Source organism: Eptatretus burgeri, chromosome 12 (assembly GCF_056783735.1).
Source record: "Eptatretus burgeri isolate ZD-2024b chromosome 12, Ebu_testis_v1, whole genome shotgun sequence".
NCBI lineage: Eukaryota > Metazoa > Chordata > Myxini > Myxiniformes > Myxinidae > Eptatretus > Eptatretus burgeri.
Genome location: NC_140972.1, coordinates 33,123,716 through 33,146,354, shown reverse-complemented (window position 1 = coordinate 33,146,354; position 22,639 = coordinate 33,123,716). Strand labels below are relative to the sequence as shown.

At 42.6% G+C, this 22,639-nt stretch overlaps 2 protein-coding genes across 11 annotated transcripts in view; one reads left to right on the top strand and one right to left on the bottom strand.

The window, feature by feature from the left end:
- The window catches only part of LOC147015379 (protein mono-ADP-ribosyltransferase PARP6-like), a 110,987-nt gene extending 92,274 nt beyond the window's left edge, over nucleotides 1-18,713 (top strand). For 3 of the 9 annotated variants that reach the window (XM_085850058.1, XM_085850057.1, XM_085850053.1), the window contains 7 exons: nucleotides 1,063-1,175; nucleotides 7,149-7,221; nucleotides 10,684-10,753; nucleotides 13,968-14,047; nucleotides 14,128-14,209; nucleotides 14,333-14,417; nucleotides 15,909-18,713. In XM_085850058.1, coding sequence (XP_085706184.1) covers nucleotides 1,063-1,175; nucleotides 7,149-7,221; nucleotides 10,684-10,753; nucleotides 13,968-14,047; nucleotides 14,128-14,209; nucleotides 14,333-14,417; nucleotides 15,909-16,011 — 606 coding nt within the window. In that variant the 3' untranslated portion in view covers nucleotides 16,012-18,713. Of the gene's footprint in view, nucleotides 1-1,062; nucleotides 1,176-7,148; nucleotides 7,222-10,683; nucleotides 10,754-13,967; nucleotides 14,048-14,127; nucleotides 14,210-14,282 lie in introns of all 9 variants that reach the window. The other 6 variants (XM_085850055.1, XM_085850056.1, XM_085850054.1 and 3 more) reach the window with 6 other exon arrangements.
- A 2,919-nt stretch (nucleotides 18,714-21,632) lies between these two features.
- AADAT (aminoadipate aminotransferase) overlaps nucleotides 21,633-22,639 on the bottom strand; it is a 63,644-nt gene continuing 62,637 nt past the window's right edge. For both annotated transcript variants that reach the window (XM_085850052.1, XM_085850051.1), the window contains exon 14: nucleotides 21,633-21,892. In XM_085850052.1, the coding sequence (XP_085706178.1) occupies nucleotides 21,848-21,892 (45 nt within the window). In that variant the 3' untranslated portion in view covers nucleotides 21,633-21,847. The remainder of the gene's footprint in view (nucleotides 21,893-22,639) is intronic.

Below are 22,639 nucleotides of genomic sequence, written 5' to 3'. Positions count from 1 at the left end.
TCATTTCAGATCACCAATTTGGTTTCAAAGCATGTCACTCTAAGTTGGAGATGCTGCTTCTACTCACCCAACAATGGATGGAGGCCCACAATATCAGACATGAAATCAGGGCCATCTCTCTGGACAGATCTCGTACTTTTCATAGTCTGGCATCTGCCTTACTCTCCAAACTCTCTGCCTATGGCATCCAAGGCCGACTCTACACAAGACTTACTGCCTTTCCGCACTCTGGGAGCCAACGTGTGGCACTCAACGGAATCCTTTCATGTCCTTTCCCTGTCAAGGCTGGAGTGTCCCAAGGCAATGTTCTAGGCCCAGTCCTATGCCTGACCTTTATCAATGATCTCTCTGACACTTCGGTCTTGACCTCAGAAGAGGATCCACACTTGAGAGTGGTGAAAACCAGGCGATTTTGACAGAGCTTCTACAATAATTGCATGTTTGATGCTGATATGAGTAATTTTATTTTGATTTTGATGTACCATACTCTTTGCAGAATGTTGGTGCTTTGAAGCAGTTTATTGGCAAGGGCTATACTGGGTGGTATACCATTGCCTTCCCATCGTTGTTTGTCTGTGCTCTATCCTTTTTGAATGATTCGTGTCAAGCAAGGAAGCAGCACATACCATTTTTTAAAAGTCTTTGGTATGACATGGCCGAGGTTTGAACCACTGACCTCCCAGACTCAGAGCGGACGCTCTAACCATTATGCTGCCGTGTCTGGTCTCTGGGTAAAATAGGAACCCTCCATTTGGTCCAAGTTCTATTTCCTAGACCGTGTTTGGACATTCAAGTTACAGTTTTATTTTCGATGCTGGGAAAGACCGAGCCCAGGTGCTCAAGTAGGCGATCAACCTTTCCCATTGTACAATGGAAAATGTGTCATCAAAAATCTTTTGCAATATTTTGACAACCAATCACAGTCAATCTATGATGATGTTCCAATTCTTATGATCATAACGCTTTTTTTTCTTCATTGATAATGTGAGCTTTAGTACTTTTTCTTTTGTCTGATGGTCCATTAAACTTTTATATATTGTCCTTATCTGTCTGTGTCTGCAGCAACTCTCATTCATGCACACACCCCATCAGTTCTTGTTACTTAGCAGTCCACCTGCAAAGGAGGCCAGGTTTCGTGCTGCGAAGAAGCTTTATGGAAGTTCCTTTGCCTTCCAGTAAGTATCGATTCATGTTTGTCAGGGAACGGGATGAACAAGAGATCTATTTTTTTTAATTTTTTAATTTTTTGCAGAATTGCACAAAGGGAAGTGACAAACAGACATTACCAAAGAAACACTGTTGCTCATTACCAGCATAAAGCCATGCACACCTTGCATTCCATACAAAAGTATTTGCAACTAATGCAAAGTAAAAGAGACAAAAAAAACATTTTTTGTCATTCTCATTTGTATTTTGCACATGGCTGTGGGTTAATTGTGCCAGCTGATGCAATTGCCGCCTGTAGGTTAGAACAGGTATTTGGAATTTAGTGAGGTGCCAGCAATAGCTCATCCACTCTTCCGAAGGACACCTTCGGATCTTTAACGTCCACCTACTAATGCCGGCAGATGAGACGCCCAGTTTAACGTCCATCCGAGGGATATAGTACGAGATTCGAACAACTTAGAGGCGAGTAAAGAATTTAAATAATATGGGTAAAAATTGCCATCATACTAAAATACGCAACTTGGTGTCTGTCTATCTAATCATGATACATTCGGTTGTTACTTATCCAATCTCAACCAAACTTGCCATGGGGTTTTAGGGTCACACGACAACTGTAGCAACTTGTACAACTGAATTGTTGTAGCAACTTGTAGGTTGTAGCAACTGAATTTGCCTCCCTCCCCAATGGGGTTTTCCACCTTTGTTGAAATCTGCATTAAGGTGTATAAATATCTTATTGTGGTTTTCAGGGGGGAGGGGGGCACATACTAGAAGTTAAGTTATTATAACCATAAAATATTCAGTAAATTCCATCCTTTTTAAACAGTAGCTACTGGTGTTTAACACTAGATTGAAAAAGATTTGGAGGAAACCCGACATCTTTGAGGCATTCTATGAATCCCCGACAGACAAACCTACTATTCCCAATCCCTTCTCCTCCACCTCCCGGCCCTCCTGCTTTCCCCTGGTCGCTCACTTATGGAGCGGATGTTTTTCTCAAATAAGTACAAATCATAAGGAACAAATGTGAGCACATTTTTTTTAACATGTAAACAATAAAAAGTACAACAGGACAAATAAAACATTGCTTTGGGAACATAATATCCACAGGGGAGAATAAGGTTTGTGGGACTCCTGAGAAGTGGTCACGATGTGTAATAGGCTTTTGATTTTGTCAGTGAGTGGAGTTCCCCCAGAAGTAAATATGCAGCACATTCACAAGCACAGACACTGGCACACCACCCCAGAAGAATAAACAAAGCCGAACCTGCCATGTCAACCACAAGCTTGAAGTCCACGCTGGTGGGTAGAAAAAGGATAACCAACTTTTACCAATGAACAAACCAGCACAGTGCTACGTCTCCATCCATGTGGCACAAGTCAAAATAAGCTCCACAATAGGCTCAGTGGCGTAATGTTTTGAGCATCCGCTCTGAGTCTGGGAGGTGGGTGGTTCAAACCCCAGCCGAGTCATACCAAAGACTTTAAAAATGGTATGTGCTGCTGATGCTCAGCATTTAAAGGATAAGCACAGATGGAGAACCTTAGGTTGGCAGCCAGTGTGCAGGTTTAATGGGCCTAAGGGTTTCCTCCTGTGTTGAAGTTCCTTGTAAGGGAACTCACATTAATATATCTTGTAATTAAATACAATGCCAGTGTCTGTCCCATTTCCTATCTCCTCTCACACAGCTGCACACTTTGTCACCAAGTTCATGGACATAATTTAGTCTTGCAATTCTGCTTCTGACATCGGAATTTATTTGCAACACCTCCTTTTATCCCATTCAGCTCAGTCGAAAGTAGACTTTTTTTCAAAGCTTTCACCATGCCAATTTAATCCAATGGACGACGCATAAAGCTCAACTATCGTCGGATTATTATCTATATAATACGCTTGTTCATCCGTCTGTGTGTAATGCTCCGTTCCACCCATTGTGGTTGAATAGCTAGCCTGACTCCACCCACAATTGTCCCCTGAAAGATCCTACAGTTGCCATGTTGGTCGCGAAGCCAAAGTCATCTCCTGAGCTGTCATATTCACAATTGCCATGCCGTTCCTGTGAGTTTCCCATTAGTGTAAAACGACCAAAACAACTGTTGAAAGGATCATGAAACATTGAAAGGTTGGAGGCAATAGGTGTCATGGGTTTTGTGAAGACCACAGTAGGTATACATCTCATGCTTCAGGCCTCTGGTGTCAGCCAATGAGTCAGTGCAATAGGAATCTATCTGAGCTGTATAACTATGAAGTATTACAGTATATATGCACATCGGCAGTGGGCATGATTGTGCTTCAAACCCGGGTTATTTTTAGCTCGTCTACCACGAAGTCGAGATGAGCTGTTTAAGCCACAACAATATCCTTAGATCAATCAGTCAGTCAGTTGGACCATTTGGCATTTTTTCGTTTTTTCCCCTACTCCTCCGACCTTTAAACCCCTTACACCTTTTAAGACCCTTTAGACATTTACATCCTTAAGATCCCTCAAGACCCTTTTATACCCTTTCAATGCTTTTAGACCTGTTAGACCTTGACTACTTTTTGAACGTACCATTGAGACTCCTTAGACCCCACAGACCTTTAGACCCCTTATGACTTTTAAACCTCTATCGACCCTACAGATCCCTTACAGCTGTATACTCCTTTGACCTTTAGACTCTTTAGAATGGGAGAGGCGGATGCGTTGCCAGGGGAAAAAAAATTGGTGACCCTAACTTAACTTAAACTTCAATTAAGTACATACTACAGACAAAATAATAAATAAATCAATACAGAACACGATTGAAATAATGTACAGTGGGGTGCAAAAGTCGAAGTCCAGTCGGGCATTAATTGAGACGCGACAACAAAATATAAATCATGGCAATATGAAACAAAAACACTTTCAAGAGATTTCCAAGATCTCTAAAGGATTCAACAACACTTATTATAATGGGAAAAAAATCAAATCTGTTTTTACATATGATCAATAATTAATGTAACTGCCTTTTGACTTGAGAACTGTCTCAACTCCATTTTGGGATTTATTTAATTAGTTTATGGATTATATTTGAGTCAATCTTTTTGCAAAAGTGCTGCATTGCACTCCAGAGCATAATCAGACTGCTCGCATGCATTTTCTTTCTCTCAAATGTATTCACCCTCCATTTATTCTTTTACTAGCAAATACCACCCATCACTTCACTAACGGGAATACTAATAGAGGGAGAAGAGGTGGGTGAGTGAGGAGAGGTGGGGGAAGGGAGGCAGCATGAGGAGGGGAAGGCAGAATGAGGGGAGGGTGACAGGCAGTGTGAGGGAAGAGGAAGGGAAGGCAGCATAATGGGAGGGAAGGCAGCATGAGGGGAGGGAAGGCAGCGTGAGGGGAGGCAGGCAGTGTGAGGGGAGAGGAAGGGAAGGCAGCATGATGGGAAGGGAAGGCAGCGTACTGGGATGAAAGTGCTTTCAGTCGTCGATTGCGAAAGTGAACTTGTTGCTGTTGCAGACTTTGGCTTCTTTGAATCTGCATTCACAACCATCACTCATGGATAATCTCTCTCTGGTGTTTGGTTTTCAAATGTTTTAAAATATTGTACATATTATAGTGATAAGCAATGTCTATTGAACAAAGTGATCATGGAACTTTCGGACTGTCTTCTTTAGCCTTCTCAAAATAGTTCCAAGCTGCACTTCTGAACTTTTTGAACGGCATGTTGTGAAAACTTTATCAGTCGATGTATTGCCTACCCCTCCATCAGCAAAGCAATCAGCATGCTTTACCGGCCAACTCTAAATGCCTTGCCATTCATTTAAAAGGGACACGCCCTTTGGTCGTGTTGAGTTTGCAATTGACTTGCTTTTGCAGCTACATTGAAAATGGGATGCTCCAGGGGCGTGTTCCTTTTCAAGTATGTAATACATTACCAGGCCATGTGTAACTGGAACATTCCCAACAGGGACAAGAAAAAATTCCCTGAAAAAAACCTTTATTTCTATGAAATAGAAATTAATCGGAATCAACGTCGATTCTGGTTCACTACTCGATTCCTTTCAATTCCATGGTTGGAATCGAGTACTTTGGAATCAATTCCACCCACCACTATTAAGCACTCAAGCAAGCACTCCAATGAAACAGTTTTTAAGGAATGGCTGGCTGGGTCATACTAAACACCATCCAGAGACGACTGAAGATGACCTGCTAAGTTCAATTCCGCAGTTTAAATTTTGAAATTCAGTTCAGGTTAAGAGATTCTCGAGCTTATTGCATTTCAGCTGTGATGCATATAAATATCCAGACAATTATATTCGCACATTATTTGATACTCCGGACCCGTCTGGCCGGTGGTTGTCTCTGGACGTGTCCGGCAGGTGTTTGTCTTTGGACTTGTCCGGACGGTAGTCATAGTATGACCAGTAGAAAATTAATTTCATACGTTATTTTGTTTCCAACTTCAGTGTTATTCTTTGCAGAATCATTTTGATGAGACAGTATGAACCGTAGTTGACACTCCACCACAAGTCTGTCTTCCCTTCCTTTCACGCTTACCTTCCAAACTGCATCCTCTCTCCATCCCCCCAAACCCCCCAAAAACTGCCTGGAATGTCAAACAATGTCTGTATTGGACCCATGTTTTTTTTTTTTTTTAGCAGTCAGAACTGCTGCTAAGGTCAATTCCACAGTTTAAGTTTTGAAATTCTGCTTAGGTTAAGAAATTATCGAGCTTATCGCATGTGCGGAAATGAAATAAAGCCACGAACACTGGTATCTCTGGGTGTTTATAAGCATTGTGATGTATCTAGCGATTCATAGGTATGAAGATGAGGCATTCGATGATATGATTGAGGAATGTGAAAAAATATCTTTGAGCGCTTTATCATTAAGAAACTGTTGCAGCCTGTTCCAAGTGAAGGCATTGTTGAATCAAGGCAAAAACCGAATTAAGACCACAGCGAGTTTGAGCAGGCTGACCCAAGGGTTTCACAAGGATGAAGCTTTGATAAAGGATATAATTAAATAAGGCCGTAAATTATCTTCAAAAGGGGTGTTTTTTTATCCCAAACACCCAGTTTTCATGAATGTACTCCTTGGAGTTCCTTTAGTATACATGCAAAGTTTGGGGCCACTAAGTTTCATGGTTTTGGAGTTATGGAGGACACACACACACACACACACACACACACACACACACACACACACACACACACACACACACACACACACACACACACACACACACACACACACACACACACACACACACACACTTATTCTTATGGAAATCAAAGTCAATTAATCATGACTCCAATAAATTATAGAATATGGATGCATATCTCCAATATGAAGACAAATTTGTGTTTGAAATCGTGATTTGTGAAAGCTTGGCATTGATTTAAGTGGACTCACGCTGTAGGTACACATATAGACAATTTAATGGTGCGGGTTGAGAGAGTGGTGAGACTACAATGAGGAAGAGACGGGCACTACCTTGCTTTGGTGGAACGTCTGAGCAGGCTAAGCGGTTTGAGGGGAGGGATGGGGAGAGGGTTTGAAGTTTGAAGGCTTGGAGTGGGGAGGGAATTGAAGCCTTAACGTTGGGTGGGGCAGTTTGAGGGCTTGGGGTTTCGGAGGAGAGGTTGATGACTTGGGTCTAGTGGGGGAAGGGGGGAAGGGTAGTTGAGGACTTCAAGTCACATTTTACATTGTGCAGATGTTCCACGTGTCCCTGCTAGTTATTATTTTATTATTGTTGTTATTGTGGGTCTTGTATATCCCTCCCATCATACGTAATGGCTTTCCATCCGATAACCCAGTACCCACTCTTAGTTGTATTTGCTGTGCTGCTCATTTAGATCAATTATGATGAGATTTCAAATAACTTTAAACACCGGTTATTTACCTTCACCTCATCTCTCATCATCATGCATTATGCTCTCAATCTGCAGTAATAGTGTACATTTTGATTGCTTTATGTAATCTATGTCATCTATTTCCGCATGACAGTGGATCGCATACAGAAAACTGGCATTCCATTCTTCGTAATGGTCTGGTGAATGCATCCTATACCAAGCTTCAGGTAACAGGTAGAAATATGATGGTGTCATCTTGTTTAATTATTTTTTTCCCAGGGTCAATGGATTCCTTGTAATTACCTCAATACACAAGGTCCATCTGCACAGCTGTGTATATGATTGTCAATGAGCTGGATGTTGTGAAAGAAAACCTAATTATTTTTCTTCCTGCAGGTTACACAAACTACAGTTTGATTTTATGGTCCCAGCTGTTTTATGTACTTTTTTTTTCTTCCAGTTCATCATCATCATCATCATCATCATCATCATCATCATCATCATCATCATCATCATCATCATCATCATATCACTTGCAATTATCAATCCCCAACATTCAGGAATTTTTTCTTCATTTCATGACAGTGATCTAAGACTCATGGGGGCTGGTGAGGTAGCTAAGAGGTGTGCACACTTGCCTTTGAGCTGTCTAACCTGAGTTTGAAACACAAACCTAGCTATAAACTGTCATCCTGGTGTTTCTCATGCAGGGTGAGGCATCAATGTGTATGCCGTCTGTCCGAGAGACATTAACCGGAGGACACGTTTGCCAACACCGATCTTTGGTGGGTGTTAAACATCCCATGGCATCTTTCAGGAAGAGTATACGAGTTATCGTCGCCACCCTGAACAAATGATAAATTCCTGCTCTGACTGTTAGAAAGGCAATGGAAAACCATCCAGCATAACCTTTACTAAAACACAACTTCAGCAGTACCGATCCTTTGTCCGGAGTATGGTACATTGATGATGAGAAGGCTCGTGGGGGAGCTTGGGCATAATTCACGTGCAGGACAAAGACGTAAAGAAACGTCAAAATACATTTACATGAATTTCATGGATACAAGTGGAGAATGGACAAACAAATGGTATTTGGGATTTCAACGTGGGTTCCACGTATAAATCGGGTTCAGATTGTAACCCTAATAGGCCAATACATACATATGTATGTATATATATATATATATATATATATATATATATATATATATATATATATATATATATATATATATATATATATATATATATATATATATATATATATATATATATATATATATTTTTTTTTTGCTGCAATGATATCATAACCACTTTTCTTTGCCTATTGTCATGGTCAACCTGCATTTTGTGTTGCTCCTTCAGCCACACCTCAAATAGTTTGATTGATGCAAATCCAATGTTTGTTTCACTCCATTGATCAGCCAAATCCATTTGAAACAGGGATAACTAGACCGGCATTCAGGAGAGAACATACCTCGACCAGGTTACGTGTTGTAGCCCACTGAGAGGCCGGATCTGCATCCGTATCTGAACCAAAATACAATTGGCTTGTCCTCCGTGTCAGCTACCCAACTCATTCAACCAACTTTCGTCCAAATCTGTCCACAACCTTTTGAGATATCATGCAATATATATATATATATATCTCTCTCTCTTTGGACCATATCTCTCAATGGTGAAGAATCACTTGATAAATTCTAGTATCTCGTGGCTCAGGCATTACGTGGCGGAGGTATATGCTGTACTGATTGCCCTTCTAGTTATATTATGTAATTAGAGAAATCTCGAAGCATTGTTCTATGCATGCAGTTTTCTGGAATTTATGCTGTTATGGATTTGCTGAGTCTGTCCTGAAGATATTGTTACGGCTGTGGAAATTCGCAATACACCATAAAGGTTCCTTAGATCAGTTATGACGCTAAGTTTATGTGCAGATGGTTCCCCACCGTTGTTTCAAGGGATTTTGTGTGATTCATCGGGCTGCGACGTTTTGAGATAGCCGTTTGTCTTTTCTGTCGTTATTTTGAGCCACCATTGCAACAAACCTCCACACAAACAACCGCCACCACCAACTACGCCACAACGCCAACCACGCTCACACCACCCCCATAACCACCACCACCGTCGCTCTCAACAACCGCTTCCGAATGGCAGAACAAAAAGCACTCCTGAATCCTGTGGGGTTTTTTCCCACCTGATTCTCCCGCCTGTTCTTCCCCCGCTTGGTGTGGGGGAGGTGCGATCCGAGTGGGGGTCAAAGGTCATGTAAAGGAGGGGTCTGATTTTGGGGGAATGATTCCCTGGCCCCGAGCCAAAACCGACTTTCCTCGTCCCCCGCACGGCGCGGGGAGGGGGGAGCGAGAGGACACGCCCTTTTTGGGAAGCTTCCAGAAGGGAGGTGGAGCCAGAAATGGGGCGGGGCAAGGGGCGGAGCCCCGCTTTACAAACCGCGAACAGACGCGAGGCTCGGGGTCTCTTCTCGGTTCATGCTGGCTCGTTCGTTCTTGGTCTCGTGACGCTGGTCACCCCTTGGGCTTCTCTTCTCCCTCCCTTCGTTTGGACCTCTTCATTTGGACTCTTCATTTTGGGCTTCTCTCTCTCTGGTTCTGAAGCCTCTTCTGCCCTTCAGTCATTTGCTTGTTGGGTCGTGGGTCGTGGAAGCACCAGCAGTAACGCCGGAGAGAGCTTGCTGACCATGCCAGGGGCCCTATGTCAGGCGCAGCTACGCAAGGCCGTGGGGAGTCGACGTCGCGACCTGCCCACCGTCACACCACGAGGGCACGGGTAAGATCCTTCGGTCTCACGGGACCGGTTCAGTCCTCCAGGTCCCGTGCCATAAAGGTTTACGAACTCCGTCTACCTCCCTGCCTATGGGGAGGGTTTTTCTTTGTTTTTGTATGCATGCTGTGGCGCCGTGTCCTGCCAAGTAGAAACTGTGTAAGTAACTGTGCATGTAAACTGATCCTTGCTTATAGTCGGTCGTATTGCTTTTGTTTTCTATTTCTTGCTTGTATATTGCATGACTGCCTTGCTTGTGTTGTGTGTGCAATATGTGCTTTAAATAAATGTCCTTGTGTGAAATGTATCCCGTTCGTCGTCTTTTTCCCTTTTGAAAGTGGCATCTTGAATCGCGGAATCAATTAGTAGAGGGGTTTGAACGCCCGGTAAACAGAATCACATCCGTCAAGGTCGGCGATAACACCGCTCGGTTATCACTGTAGCACGGAACGGACCGCTTAAGCGGTTCGTGTCCTAGGCGGACCTGCGGCGAGGTACGATCGCCCGATCGACTACTCGCACAGGTACTTAGGTAGGTCGAATTTGGCGAGCAACCCTATCCTGCGCGGGTGGGCAATTGGCACGATCGTGGTGAGGTTAAACCCCCACCCATGACTGGCTCCTGGCGGTAGTTCCAGGAGGGTCACGACTGAATTGTCAATCCGGTGGGCGACGCGGTTGTGATTGGAGTTACGCAATCGCTCGCACGCCAGGCGGGCCAGAATTCGTAACAATATGTTTAAAGCTGTTCATTTCTTTTGTATACAAAATCTCATCTGACAGATTATCTTGAGCAATTATTATGATATTTTGCATGCTATCTGTGACTTTCATTGTAGAAACGAAATTTTGGTGTGAACTGTTGTGCTCATTGTTTGCCATTGCCATCTTTGTTTTCTGATGTTCAGTTGCATGGAGCAGCCTACGGAAAAGGCATATATTTGAGCCCTATATCCAGCATCAGTTTTGGCTATTCAGGTGAGTCACGAGTTATTTTTCACTGACTCTTGCACAGCAGAGTCCCGTTATCATGAAACACTCGTGAATGTCGTTTTAACAAAAGGCACTTTTGGTGGAAAATCCCATTTCAAATGAATGAATCTCAACTCTATATAATGAACAGTGTAATGGATTACTTTTTAAAGAAAAAAAACCATCAAACTCTGAGCTATTGAAGAGGAAATTTGGCAAAACTATCTCTTATGAACACATCTATCTAAGAACTGCATCAGGTGAAATGTGTTATTATTTTGAATGAGCAGGGTGTTAAGCATGCAACACATTTTTCTGACACGTACCTTTATTTGGACCTTGTATAGGTACCTGTGAAGGAGGACGAAAGTCCGAATCTTCAGGTCCTCGTGCTTCCAGTCTTTCTGTACGGATGTGAGACTTGGACTCTGACCAGGGATCTGAGACGGAGACTTAATTTCTTTGGTACCAGGTCTCTTCGGAGAATCCTTGGCTCTCGCTGGTCTGACTTTGTGTCCAACGAGAGGTTGCTGAGAGAGATTCAAATGAGTTTTGTTATCTGCATGGTCCGTGAGCGTCAGCTGCAGCTGTATGGACACATGACTCGTTTGTCCTGACGCTGATCCTGCTCACCAGATTCTCTCAGCGAGCGAGCCTCATGAGTGGAGGAGGCAATGGGCCGACCACATGCCTGGTGGTTGCAGAAGGTTGATCAGCAGCTCAATGAGATGGGGATGGGCCAGGCATCTGCCTGGGGAATGGCCAGATGAAGGCCCCTGGAGTACCAGCGGAAAGTGGACGCAGCGGCGTGCGTCTGGATAAAATCACAAGCTGGTCCAACACATGAAACATGTCTTTCAATCCTGACAAATCTCACACTCTCACGATGTCTCTCCGAAAGGACCATCTGGAACCCACTCCCCCCCCCCCCCCATCTACTTTCTCAAACAATCCTCTGGAAGATGTCCTTCATTCAAGCTTCTGGGTCACAATATCTGCCAAGATCTTTCTTGGGAAAGCCACATTTTCAACCTGGCCTCCAAAGCCAGTCGCTGACTGGGAATCCTCCATAATGCAAAGTCCTTCCTTGGCACACCTGTGCTTCTGACCACATACAAAGCATTCGTCCGCAGCTTGATGGAGTACTGCTCTCCCCTCCCACCTTTCTCGGCTTCATGCTGTGGTGTTCCCACCTCTCACCTTTCTCAGCTTCACACTGTGGAAACCAAGGCATTTAGGATCATTGGCATCTCCCATAATGAGGCTCAGTCTTTGGGTCTCTCACCGCAGGCAGGTCAGTGGTTTTTCTATCTTCTACCGTCTCCTCTCCGGCCTGGCCCACCCTGCTCTGTCTGAAATATGTCCCTCCTATATTTCCGCAGGGCACCCAAGGTCCGCCAGCAACCCCCTTCTGGTAAAGCTACCAAAATCAAGAACCACTGCTCACCTTCACTCTTTCATTCCTCTTTTTTTTCCTGCCTTTGGAAGCTCCCATACTCTCTTCAATCCCACTCTTCCCTCCAGGTCTTCAAAACAGCTGTTCACCACCATCTCTTATCTTCTCCCATCGAAAACCACAACCTTTTCTACCCCCGCTAATCCAGCCCACACCCACCTCCTTCAAGTTCCCTGCTTTCCTTCCTGAAAGTCCCTGTAGTGTCCATTTTGTTTTCCCCCGTGTTCCCTGCCCCATCCCTCTCCCTTCTACAGATCTCCTCATGTCTCTGTTCCACACTGTTTTTTTTTCCTTCCTTCTCCCCTCTTGTCTCCTGCTCTCCTTGTCGCGTGTTCTGTGTGTGAGCTCTCATACGAGCCTCGACAGTGTATACAAAAATGAAAATAAAAAACTTTTCTCACATCTGGGAAATCTCCTTATCTGTCAATGCTGCATTGAAGCAGACAGGGACTCCCTTTTTAAATGATTATTTTATGCCCACACACATTTCATAAATAACATGTTACATGTTTCTCCCTTTCATGCACCCAAATCAGTGTTTGAACATTTATACAAATCGGAAATAATAATCCACTTGTTAATTTGGAAGTTCCACATTCCATTGCATGGTAAGTTGTATACCGATCTCCCAAAAGAAAACGCCGATTAACCTACAAGTATTTTATTTATTTCTCATTGCAGAAAGCATTATTCCGTTGACATTTGTAAATTCTACATCAAAGTGTCTATTTAAACAGGCATTGGCATTTATATGTAAATTAATGGTTTATGCCTTGGATCAACTGAAGGAATCAACAGGACGTTGATTGAGGTATGCTAACCACTTTTGGAAGCAAGCAGAAATTGGTGGTTTGGGTGTTAACGCTTCTTCAGAGCAAAGAACGGTAACATGTAACTTTAGTCAGGTCAGTCTTTTGGGACTGCCACTGGTAACATGTAACTCAGTGTGACTTGCCGCATGGTCTGGTTGGCGGTGACTAAACTGACACCCCTCACTGACTTTGTTCTTGGTGAGGATAACTGTGACATCCTGCCAGGACGAAAAACAACATTTGATAAAGGGTGGATGAGCTCCCTTCAGGAGCCAACAGCCATCCAGTACAATGATGGTGTTTCCCCCCCCTAAAAAAAACGCTCAATGGGGGTATGAAAATTTATTTTTCTGCCTGGCCTAGTTACCTCCTCCTGCACAGTGGTCCTGTGAAGAGGTTTCCTTGCTTCAGGACGAAGTGAAGGTTTTGGCAGTTTTTCCTCTTCTTCTTTTTCTTTCTTAGCCCCTCATTAGAATGGCTTTATGCCTAGTTTGGGGTGACATCTATTAAATAAGAGGTCCTTGCCTGGAAGAGAGGTCGAAGGAAATCTATTTTGCCCAAATGAAGGGTTAACACTGAAACGTCAGCTTCTTGCTTGCTTCCCAAGGCAGTTAACATACTTTGATCAACAACTTGTTTATTCCATCGGTTGTTCTACATGTCCGCCGATGCAGATCAACACAAGTCTTCACAAGTAAGACTTTCCATTCTACTATGTCTTGACTTTGACCGTTTTATATCATTTCAGACTTCGCTTTGACTACAATTATAATTTGAGGGCTTGTGATTAACCGTCTCCACGTGTGATGTCTTACTTCCTAAAGATTCCATTATGAAGAGGAATTTGTAGTGGCTTCTCATATTCTAACTCACCAAAGCAATGCAGCCTCAAAATACGTAGAGATCCATCCGTTGCGGTTGTTTTCAAAAAATATTTGTCTTTATTGTGCAGGTATGGGAAAAGGGCAGCATCGAATGGAATCAAAAAACAAACTGGTTCAAAACTGCAACCGATTGCTCACCACTTCTCAGGTAACATGTCTTATTGAAAAAGGGAAGGTTTCTCATTGATCAGTACACCTGTCCTGTATCACTCCCCTCTAACATTTCAGGATGTTTATTTTGACCAGATGAAAATGCTGCAGGCAAGGTTTTTACAGAGTAGAAATCTTAACTGCATTGCACTTTGTGAAGGTAAAGTGGATTTTATTTTTTTTGAAATCACAATTACAGCTGTACTTTCATGTTTTTTTTTTTCTTTTTAAAGTGGTTGGGCCTGATATGAGTTGTTCACCGGATCGTTGTCTTCTCCAACAGTGATCACGTCAAAAGACCTTCAGAAACACGGGAACATCTGGGTGTGTCCGATGTCCGATCACGTTTGCACTCGCTTTTTCTTTGTGTAAGTGATAATGGATGAATAAGTTAATTGGCTTGCCCATTTTAGTTTACCTGGACTCAAAGAGTGAGATTTAGATAAATAGGATGTACACACAAGTGAAGTTACACTAGTGTATCTGTCTATGAAATTGTATGTACACACAACGGTCATCCCAAAAGTTCTGTCACCCCACCTACGTGAGCCATACTTTTTAATCTAAATTCACTTAATTGCTTTTGATGAAATAACTCGTAAAATTTATCACCACTTATAATTTGTTTGTGTTGGGTTGTATCGTGTGCACTGTCCTGCCCGAATAATATGAATACCCTGATTGTAAACAAACAATTTAACAATCTGTGATGTGAAAACAAATGGAGTACATATTTATATTGGTATCTGGTAGCATGTCCAATGGTATCATACGGTGTTGGAACCTATGAAGACATCAAATCATTCATATTCTGTATGATCCAGATCTTTCCAAATTTGGAGTAGATTTTGTTGTGTTCCTACTTCCTGCAGTAATTGTGTTCCATACTCCAAATGCCCTGCTGGAAACCCTCTTACCACGATACCAGCAGAGCATTTTGCAATACGGAACACATTTGCTCTAGGAAGATCTAGGGGGCTGCGTGGGTGGCACAAATGAGTAAAAACAATGAGAAAATGGTTGCTATATCAACCACCCTAGATGAAAAGGTGCTGACGTTTCGGGCTTTACCTTTTGTCGAAGCAAAGGAAAAAAATGAGGTTCCGCTTTTGCTTCGGAAGAGGGTAAAGCCCAAAACGTCAGCACCTTTTCATCCAGCTTAGTGGATAAATCGACCATTCTCTTGTTTTTATATGTATTGTTGTTGATTGTTTTGATATCACACGCTGTTAAAATGTGTTTGCAATCAGATGTGTTCACTTTATGCTTCCCTAAAATGGGGGGACAGAACATAAAAAGTGCTATTGTTCTCCGATGGTAAAACATCTGCAGAGAAATACCAAGAAATACAACCTGACCTTCTGTACTCTTGCCTCATATTCATCTTTTGATCTCAAATCCAAATTTCTTCAGTACATAGCAATAATAATAAATTTTACTTCACTGTTCCAATACTTATGGAGGGTATGGCATGATATTTATGACATAACAAGAGGGAGTATGGCATGATATTTCAAAAAGCTGTGGATGGATTTTGACAAAACTTGGTCGATGAGTTGGGTTGGAGACAAGAACAAGCTGATTAGATTTTGGTGTGTGACAAGGACGAATGGTCCAAATGCATATCTGGCCTATTAGTGGGATACAACACGTAAACTGTTCAGCCTGGTGGAGATATGCGCTCTACTTGGTGCCATTCTAGTTCTACCTTATTTGAGAGTCATGATAAGTTAATAATCCCACAAATTTCACACAATCCCATCTTTTGGACTACTAAGCATAAATAGTGGGTGTTTATCAAAAAAGTGTCTATTTTTATTAAGTACTTGCTCTTTATGCACTTTCCACTTACTGCACAGTTACGAAGATGGGCAGGTTGGGGATGCCAACATCAACACACAGGATCACAAAGTCCAGGTGGAGATCCTGCGGATCCTGGGCACCCAATCCCTCAGCCTGTAACTTTGTGCCGCTCCTGAGTGTGCAATGACTGTGCTGCACAAACTTTTCCAAGTTTGTATGCCCGAATTTGCAAGTGCCCTTGGGCCCATTAAACCCAGCTGTTGTTGGGTGCTATTCCCCACATGCCTCAATTAGTGCCAAACTACCTGCACCGTCTAGGACGTTTTATAGGGATACAGAGGACAATTTTTGGAATTGACTTTTAATTAGAAATTTACATAAAACTTTTTTTCTCGTTGATGTATAACGTCGTCATGCTTGTGGTGATGGATTTGGATTACAACTGTTGATGTGGTTTCTGTGCATGAGTGTTTCCTGTCAACCAAAAACCTTATACGATTGGTGTTGCTTGATTACTTAACAAGCTCTTGGAATTCCCCGTCTTCAGAATTCCTCAAAATGCATCTAAACGTTTCGGCAATACAACAGCAAATGCATCATTCAGGGCTCAGGTTCAGAAACGATTTGGATTGGGTCCAAATTTTCAGAACAAAACGTTCATGCAAAGCCTTGTGATTAAAAATAATACTAGAATTTAGAAAAAAAATTTAAAAAGCATTTCCTTTTTCTGTTTTTTTTTTTTTTCATTGGACATTTGATGCTAGTATGCAGTAAAAATTAACGACCATTTTATTTCACTGCCCAGTGAACTACAAATGGTGTGAATTGCTGTTAGGTTTCTGGCGTTGGTTTGGGGGGGGGGGGGGAAGGGTTTGTAATTTAAATACTTGAAATACTTGTGAACCCATCTTTCAACTAAGAACATTTATTTTATTTTTCTAAGATCATGAATATGTCTGTATTTATCATGTGTATCTCCCATGATTAAGCCCTAGGCAAAGCTCAGCATTTTCCCAAGCTCTTCCCGATTTAAAAAAAGAAAAATGATTTGAGCTTTGTGGGGCATTCAAAAGGTTTTATGAGCGAGCTGCTTACAATTACAATAGGACATAAAACGCATTTTTTTATTTTTCAACACGTGTATATAATTAATAATAATGGAAGGACTTTCTCCTTAAGGGGCTTTTGGGTATTCATAACAAGGCGAGAAACATTTTAATGCTACAACTAATCCTGGACAGATCTCCACCCTGTCACAGGATACTCCACTGAAAGTGACAGGAATTTACAATAAATTTGTTCAGGGTGCCAATAATAACTTACTGTCCACTGAAGACACCATATGCCTGGTGTTGACTTAATGGCTAGAGTAGTGGGCTTTGGATCTGAGGGTCCTGAGTTCAAATCTCACTCAGCTGTTGAATTAATAGCAGGTGGGGTTGACTCTGCCTGCCATCCTTCCGATTTCAGCAAAATGAGTGCCAGCTTGCTGGTATCCTGTGTCGGAGTGGTGACCTGTCCAGAAATGTGTCCAATAGCCAAGGAGACGGCTTAGGTAGCACCAACGCTCTGCACAGAGTATGGTCCCAATGGATGGATGGATGGAAGACACCATGGGACTGCCTCTTCTTCCTACATGTGCATCACGTGATGATTTGCTGGGGGCATGGCAGTGCCCCTTCTAGAATAGAGCAGGAATTTGTAATTTATCCAGAGTGCCGGTGAAAGCTCACCTACTATTCGTGATCGACACTGTGGGGTCTTTAACGTCCACCGACAAACGCTAGCAGATGGGACGCCAAGTTTTACATCCATCCAAGGGATGGCGCAGACATTGTCTTGTTGCCCTGCATGTGAAATACCAGGATGACACTTTCTAGCTCGGTCGATATTCAAACCCAGGCTAAACAGCTGAAAGACGAGTGTATATTATTTACCTCTGGTTACCTCCAGTTTATCCTGAAAATCTATATAATAAATATGATGAGTAAAAATAAATGAATAAAAGTGCATTTTTTTTATTACTTATGTATGCCTTTGTTTGACGTTTTTGCCATTCCTTGGACCATCTTATTTCATTTGGAAAAACCTTTTGAATGCCCCTTCTATCTTGGTTTTCATCTAGAAAAGTTAATTTCCATGTCTGTTTGAATTATGCATTGCCTTCTCAGTCACAAATGATAAATGTTTTACTGAGCCTCCACAGTTGCTGCACTCTGTAGATATAACAGGAGTGATGCAGTTACAGCTTACGAGTACGATCACTGGAGGAGGTTTGCATTTGATAGTATGTGCTGCAAGTTGCGGCAATTACGTACCAGCCTGATATAAATATTTTCCTTTATGATTACGTTGTATCAACTATGAACCCAGGGTCATGTTGTGGTGTTCTTTACCTGAGGTAAAAAAAAGAATCTGTTTTGTTTTAAAAAAAAAAAAAATCCCTTTGCATGAAATGGACTCATCTCAATTAAATTAGAATCCGAGTAAATACTTCACCAATTGGACTCATTGCACTTTTACTGACTTTTCTTTTTGTCTTTTACTTTCCAACCTTGTGCATTACCCATGCTAATTTGTGAAATATTTTCATCTCGATCAATGTTACCTTGAATGTAAGTTCATCAATTTTGTTGCACACTAACTGTAAGAATATTCGACTGACATTTTATCGATACGAGGCTGTTTGTTGAAACTTTATTGGCTATTTATTTTGGAACTCCATTTATATTCTTCAACTCAGACATTCCAGATGCCGGAGCGCATCATGGTATTTCTCCTGCCACTTCCGAGTATGTTCTTGATCCGACAGCGCCAACACACTCTGCCCATTGCATTTTAATAAATGAAATGAAAGTGTCTATGGTGTTGGTTTTTTTTTTTGAAACCTTCAAATGATTATGAAGGAATTTTTTTTTTTTTGTAAATATCTTTCGCAATTAAATGGTAATTCACTGCCAGGATTCACATGTATGCCTTGTTAATCATCTATGGTAATTGAAGTAGGGAAAGCAATGATAGCTTTCTTGTTTTCTCTCTCATCATACATGTATGTGGCCACTGTTACAAAGGGTGAGGTGGAGTAAGAGTAAGGGATGGAAGAGCAGCTGCTCTGATTCAGTGGTGGAAATGAAACTCAGAATTAAATGGAAATTAAACTCAGATTAAAAAAAAAAAATTAAAATTGTTATTCAATTTTTCGCTTTCCATCCTTGTATTGATGAAAAAGAAAATGCACATTAAGTGCCGAATGCAAACCTGAATTTGTGAATTTGAGTAATTTCTGTGGAGGCAGCGATGTCATGGTGACTGGTCCCTGCACAGTGGGTCCCTGGTTAGCTGGGAAATGTGTTATTTTTGTGACATAGATCTGGCCTTCATGTTTCATTCATTTGAATGAAGTGCTTCATGATTAAAATCTGCACATTTTGGGGTGCTGAGATGACTGGCGCTTTGGATGCATAACCTTACAGAGTTTTATGTGGATGGGGACATCTTGTTCTTGTTCTTCTTCTAGTTCTTGATCTTCTTCTTCTTCTTCTTCTTCTTCTTCTTCTTCTTCTTCTTCTTCTTCTTCTTCTTCTTCTTCTTCCATTTATAAGGAGTGAGGCTGAATGGTAGCAAGCTTCTGCCCTGTCTTGAACACGATACTCCTCCACTTCCCTCAGCCAACTCTCCACTCTCCAACCACCCCCACATTATTATCCCTCCTCACACAATCTTCCCATCTGAACCGCAGTCTACCTCTTTTCTTCCTTCCTCGCTCCCTCAACCCATCTGCACCAAGTGTCTGAATCCACTGTTCCTCTCGTACTGAGCGGGGTTGCTGCCCCGGTGACAAAAGCATCGGTAGGGTAAAACTAATCAATCTAATTTAGTCGTTGGCTGCTTCTCTTTTAAGTGGAGAGCCCACACGCAACACGGTTACATACTGTTACGGCTGTGGAAATTCGCAATACACCATAAAGGGTCCTTAGATAAGTTGTGATGCTAAGTTTATGTGTAGATAGTTCCCCACCGTTGTTTAAAGGGAATTCGTGCGATTCACCGGGCTGCGACTCTTTGAGATAGCCGTTTTTCTGTTCTATCCTTATTTTGGACCGTCCGAAGACTTCAAACAAAGGCCCCCTGAAAGGCCTACAACGGCGTGCGAGTTTTCCCGCCTTTTTTGTGGCGCCGGGGCTGACGGGAGAGGCTGCGAGAGCTCGCTGGCAATTGGTGGATATGGGGTGTGAGGAGGGAACGCCCCTTTTCGAGGAGCTTCTCGAAAGGGCGAGAGGAGAGGCGGAGCCAAAAAGGGGGTGGAGCGAAGGGGCGGAGCCCCGTGCTATATAGGGCGGACCGCACGCGGGCTCTGCCTCTCTCCTGCCTGGATCATCATGTTGGGCTCTCTCTCTCTCTCTCTCTCTCTCTCTCTCTCTCTCTCTCTCTCTCTCTCTCTCTCTCTCTCTCTCTCTCTCTCTCTCTCTCTCTCTCTCTCTCTCTCTCTCTCTCTCTCTCTCTCTCTCTCTCTCTCTCTCTCTCTCTCTCTCTCTCTCTCTCTCTCTCTCTCTCTCTCTCTCTCTCTCTCTCTCTCTCTCTCTCTCTCTCTCTCTCTCTCTCTCTCTCTCTCTCTCTCTCTCTCTCTCTCTCTCTCATCGTGTTGGATTCTTCCTCTCTCTCTGTCGGGGTCGAGTGCTTTTCTCTCTTGGTGGACGTTGTGTTGGATTCTCTCTCTCTCCTGCCTGGATCGTTGTGTTTGGACTCGTCGAGCTCTGGACGTCGTATTTGGACTCGGGCTCTGGATCGTCGTGTCTGGATTCGTCGGTCTCTGGATCGTCCAAGTGGGCTCTGGATCGTCGAAGGCTCGTCTCTCCCTCTGGGCGCCAAGCCATAAGGGTTGCGAGCAGTGGTCCCGGGTCGAGGCACGCACGAGAGGAGAGTGCCGGAGAGGGCTCGCCGACCGTCGTCCCTCGAGGGGGCAGGTAACCAGCACGCTCTCGCGGGCCTATTCGGTCACCCACGGCCCACAGCATAAAGGTTTACGAACCCCGTCTACCTCCCTGCCTATGGGGAGGGTTTTCCTGTTGTTTTTTTGTGTGCAATTGGTGGTGCCGTCTGTTAAGTAAACCTGTGTAAGTTAAAAATAATTACCGTCGGTGGTATTGCTTTCTGTTTGCTTGTCGCCTGTATATTGCATGACTGTATATATGTGCTTGTTTAAATAAATGTCCTTGTGTGAAATGTATCCCGTTCGTCGCGTCCTCATTTCACCACATTGAAAGTGCCATCTTGCATCGTGGAATGAGTAGTGGGTTTTGAACACCCGAGTAAAGAAGAATCTGAACCGTTGAGGTCGGCGATAACACCGCTCGGTTATCACTGAAGCACGGAACGGACCGCTTAAGCGGTTCGTGTCCTAGGCCGGCCTGCGGCGAGGTACGATCGCCCAGTTAACTACTCGCGCAGGTACTTAGGTAGGTCGAATTTGGCAAACAACCCTATCCTGCGCGGGTGGCCAATTGGCACGATTGTGGCGAGGTCGAAAGACCCACCCGTGACTAGCTCCGGCGTTGTTCCAGGAGGGTAATGACTGAATTGTCCGTTCTGGTGGACGACGCAGTCGCGATTCGAGTTACGTGGCCGATCGCACGCCGGGCGGGCCAGAATTCGTAACAATACATAGACATGGACAGGTGAAATAAGTTAACTTGTGTTTACTTTGCCGAATTGCAGTAAGAGCATTAAACATGAAAGGAAAAAGGGAGTGGATAGGGCTGGGTTCAAGAAGAATCATCATCATTTGTAGAATTGTTTTAATCACAAAAACAAAGACACAAAATGTGTCGATGAAAATGCAACTCGGATATTGCATGACATTTGACTAACATGCAAACACAAGTTTGACTTCCTACCGATCTGACCCAACCATAATCAAAATGGGAACTGTTTTTTTTTTAATGCAACGTTTGTATTCCAGTTGGTGCAGTCGAAGTGATATGGCTGGGCTCGACAGTTAGCTTTGAATATTCTTCAAAATCTCTGCCAATGTTTTCAGGCCCTGCAAAGAAATGAGGAGGTCGATGACGTATTTGGGTTAAGCTTTGATGTTCTCATCAAATCACTCAATTCAGGATCCCATGACCACGGATTTATAGCTCATATAGTGGAGCAGCAGGGGCCACCAAAAGAGGGAGATACCCACACCAGCAGTACCACATTTTCTAATGTGGTTATTATTGACCACCTACTATCCCTGTACATGAAAACCAATGATGCCAGTCTGGGAAATGGTGGCATTCTGAGAAATAGGTTGTTGAACCCTGAATTTGGCAATATTTACTAAAACGGCTATAGTTTTTATAATTTTCATGTTACAATACCTTGATATACATCAAACTGATCCTAAGACAATAGGATATAACATGCAATAACAAAAAAGAACATGTGGCTGAAAATAGTAAGTACAGAACCAATTTTATTACAAATTTTGCCCCAAAAATCCAAATTTTCATATTTTTCATATACTTTTAGCATCACTCATCACATGCATAATTTAAAAGTATCAAATATTAAGCATTAAAAAGTTTCTATAGAGTCTGCTGCAATTATTCATATATAATACATTGTATTATCTTAAGTGTAAATCACATTTTCATCACATTTTGTCCAAGATGCCTGAAAATACCTGAAATTGGTATTATTCAGTACTCATGGCATATGACCATTAACTTGATTAATTTCATATTTATTAAGAAAAAAATGTTTCAAATATTATATTGTCACAAGGAATTATATTTGTTGATGA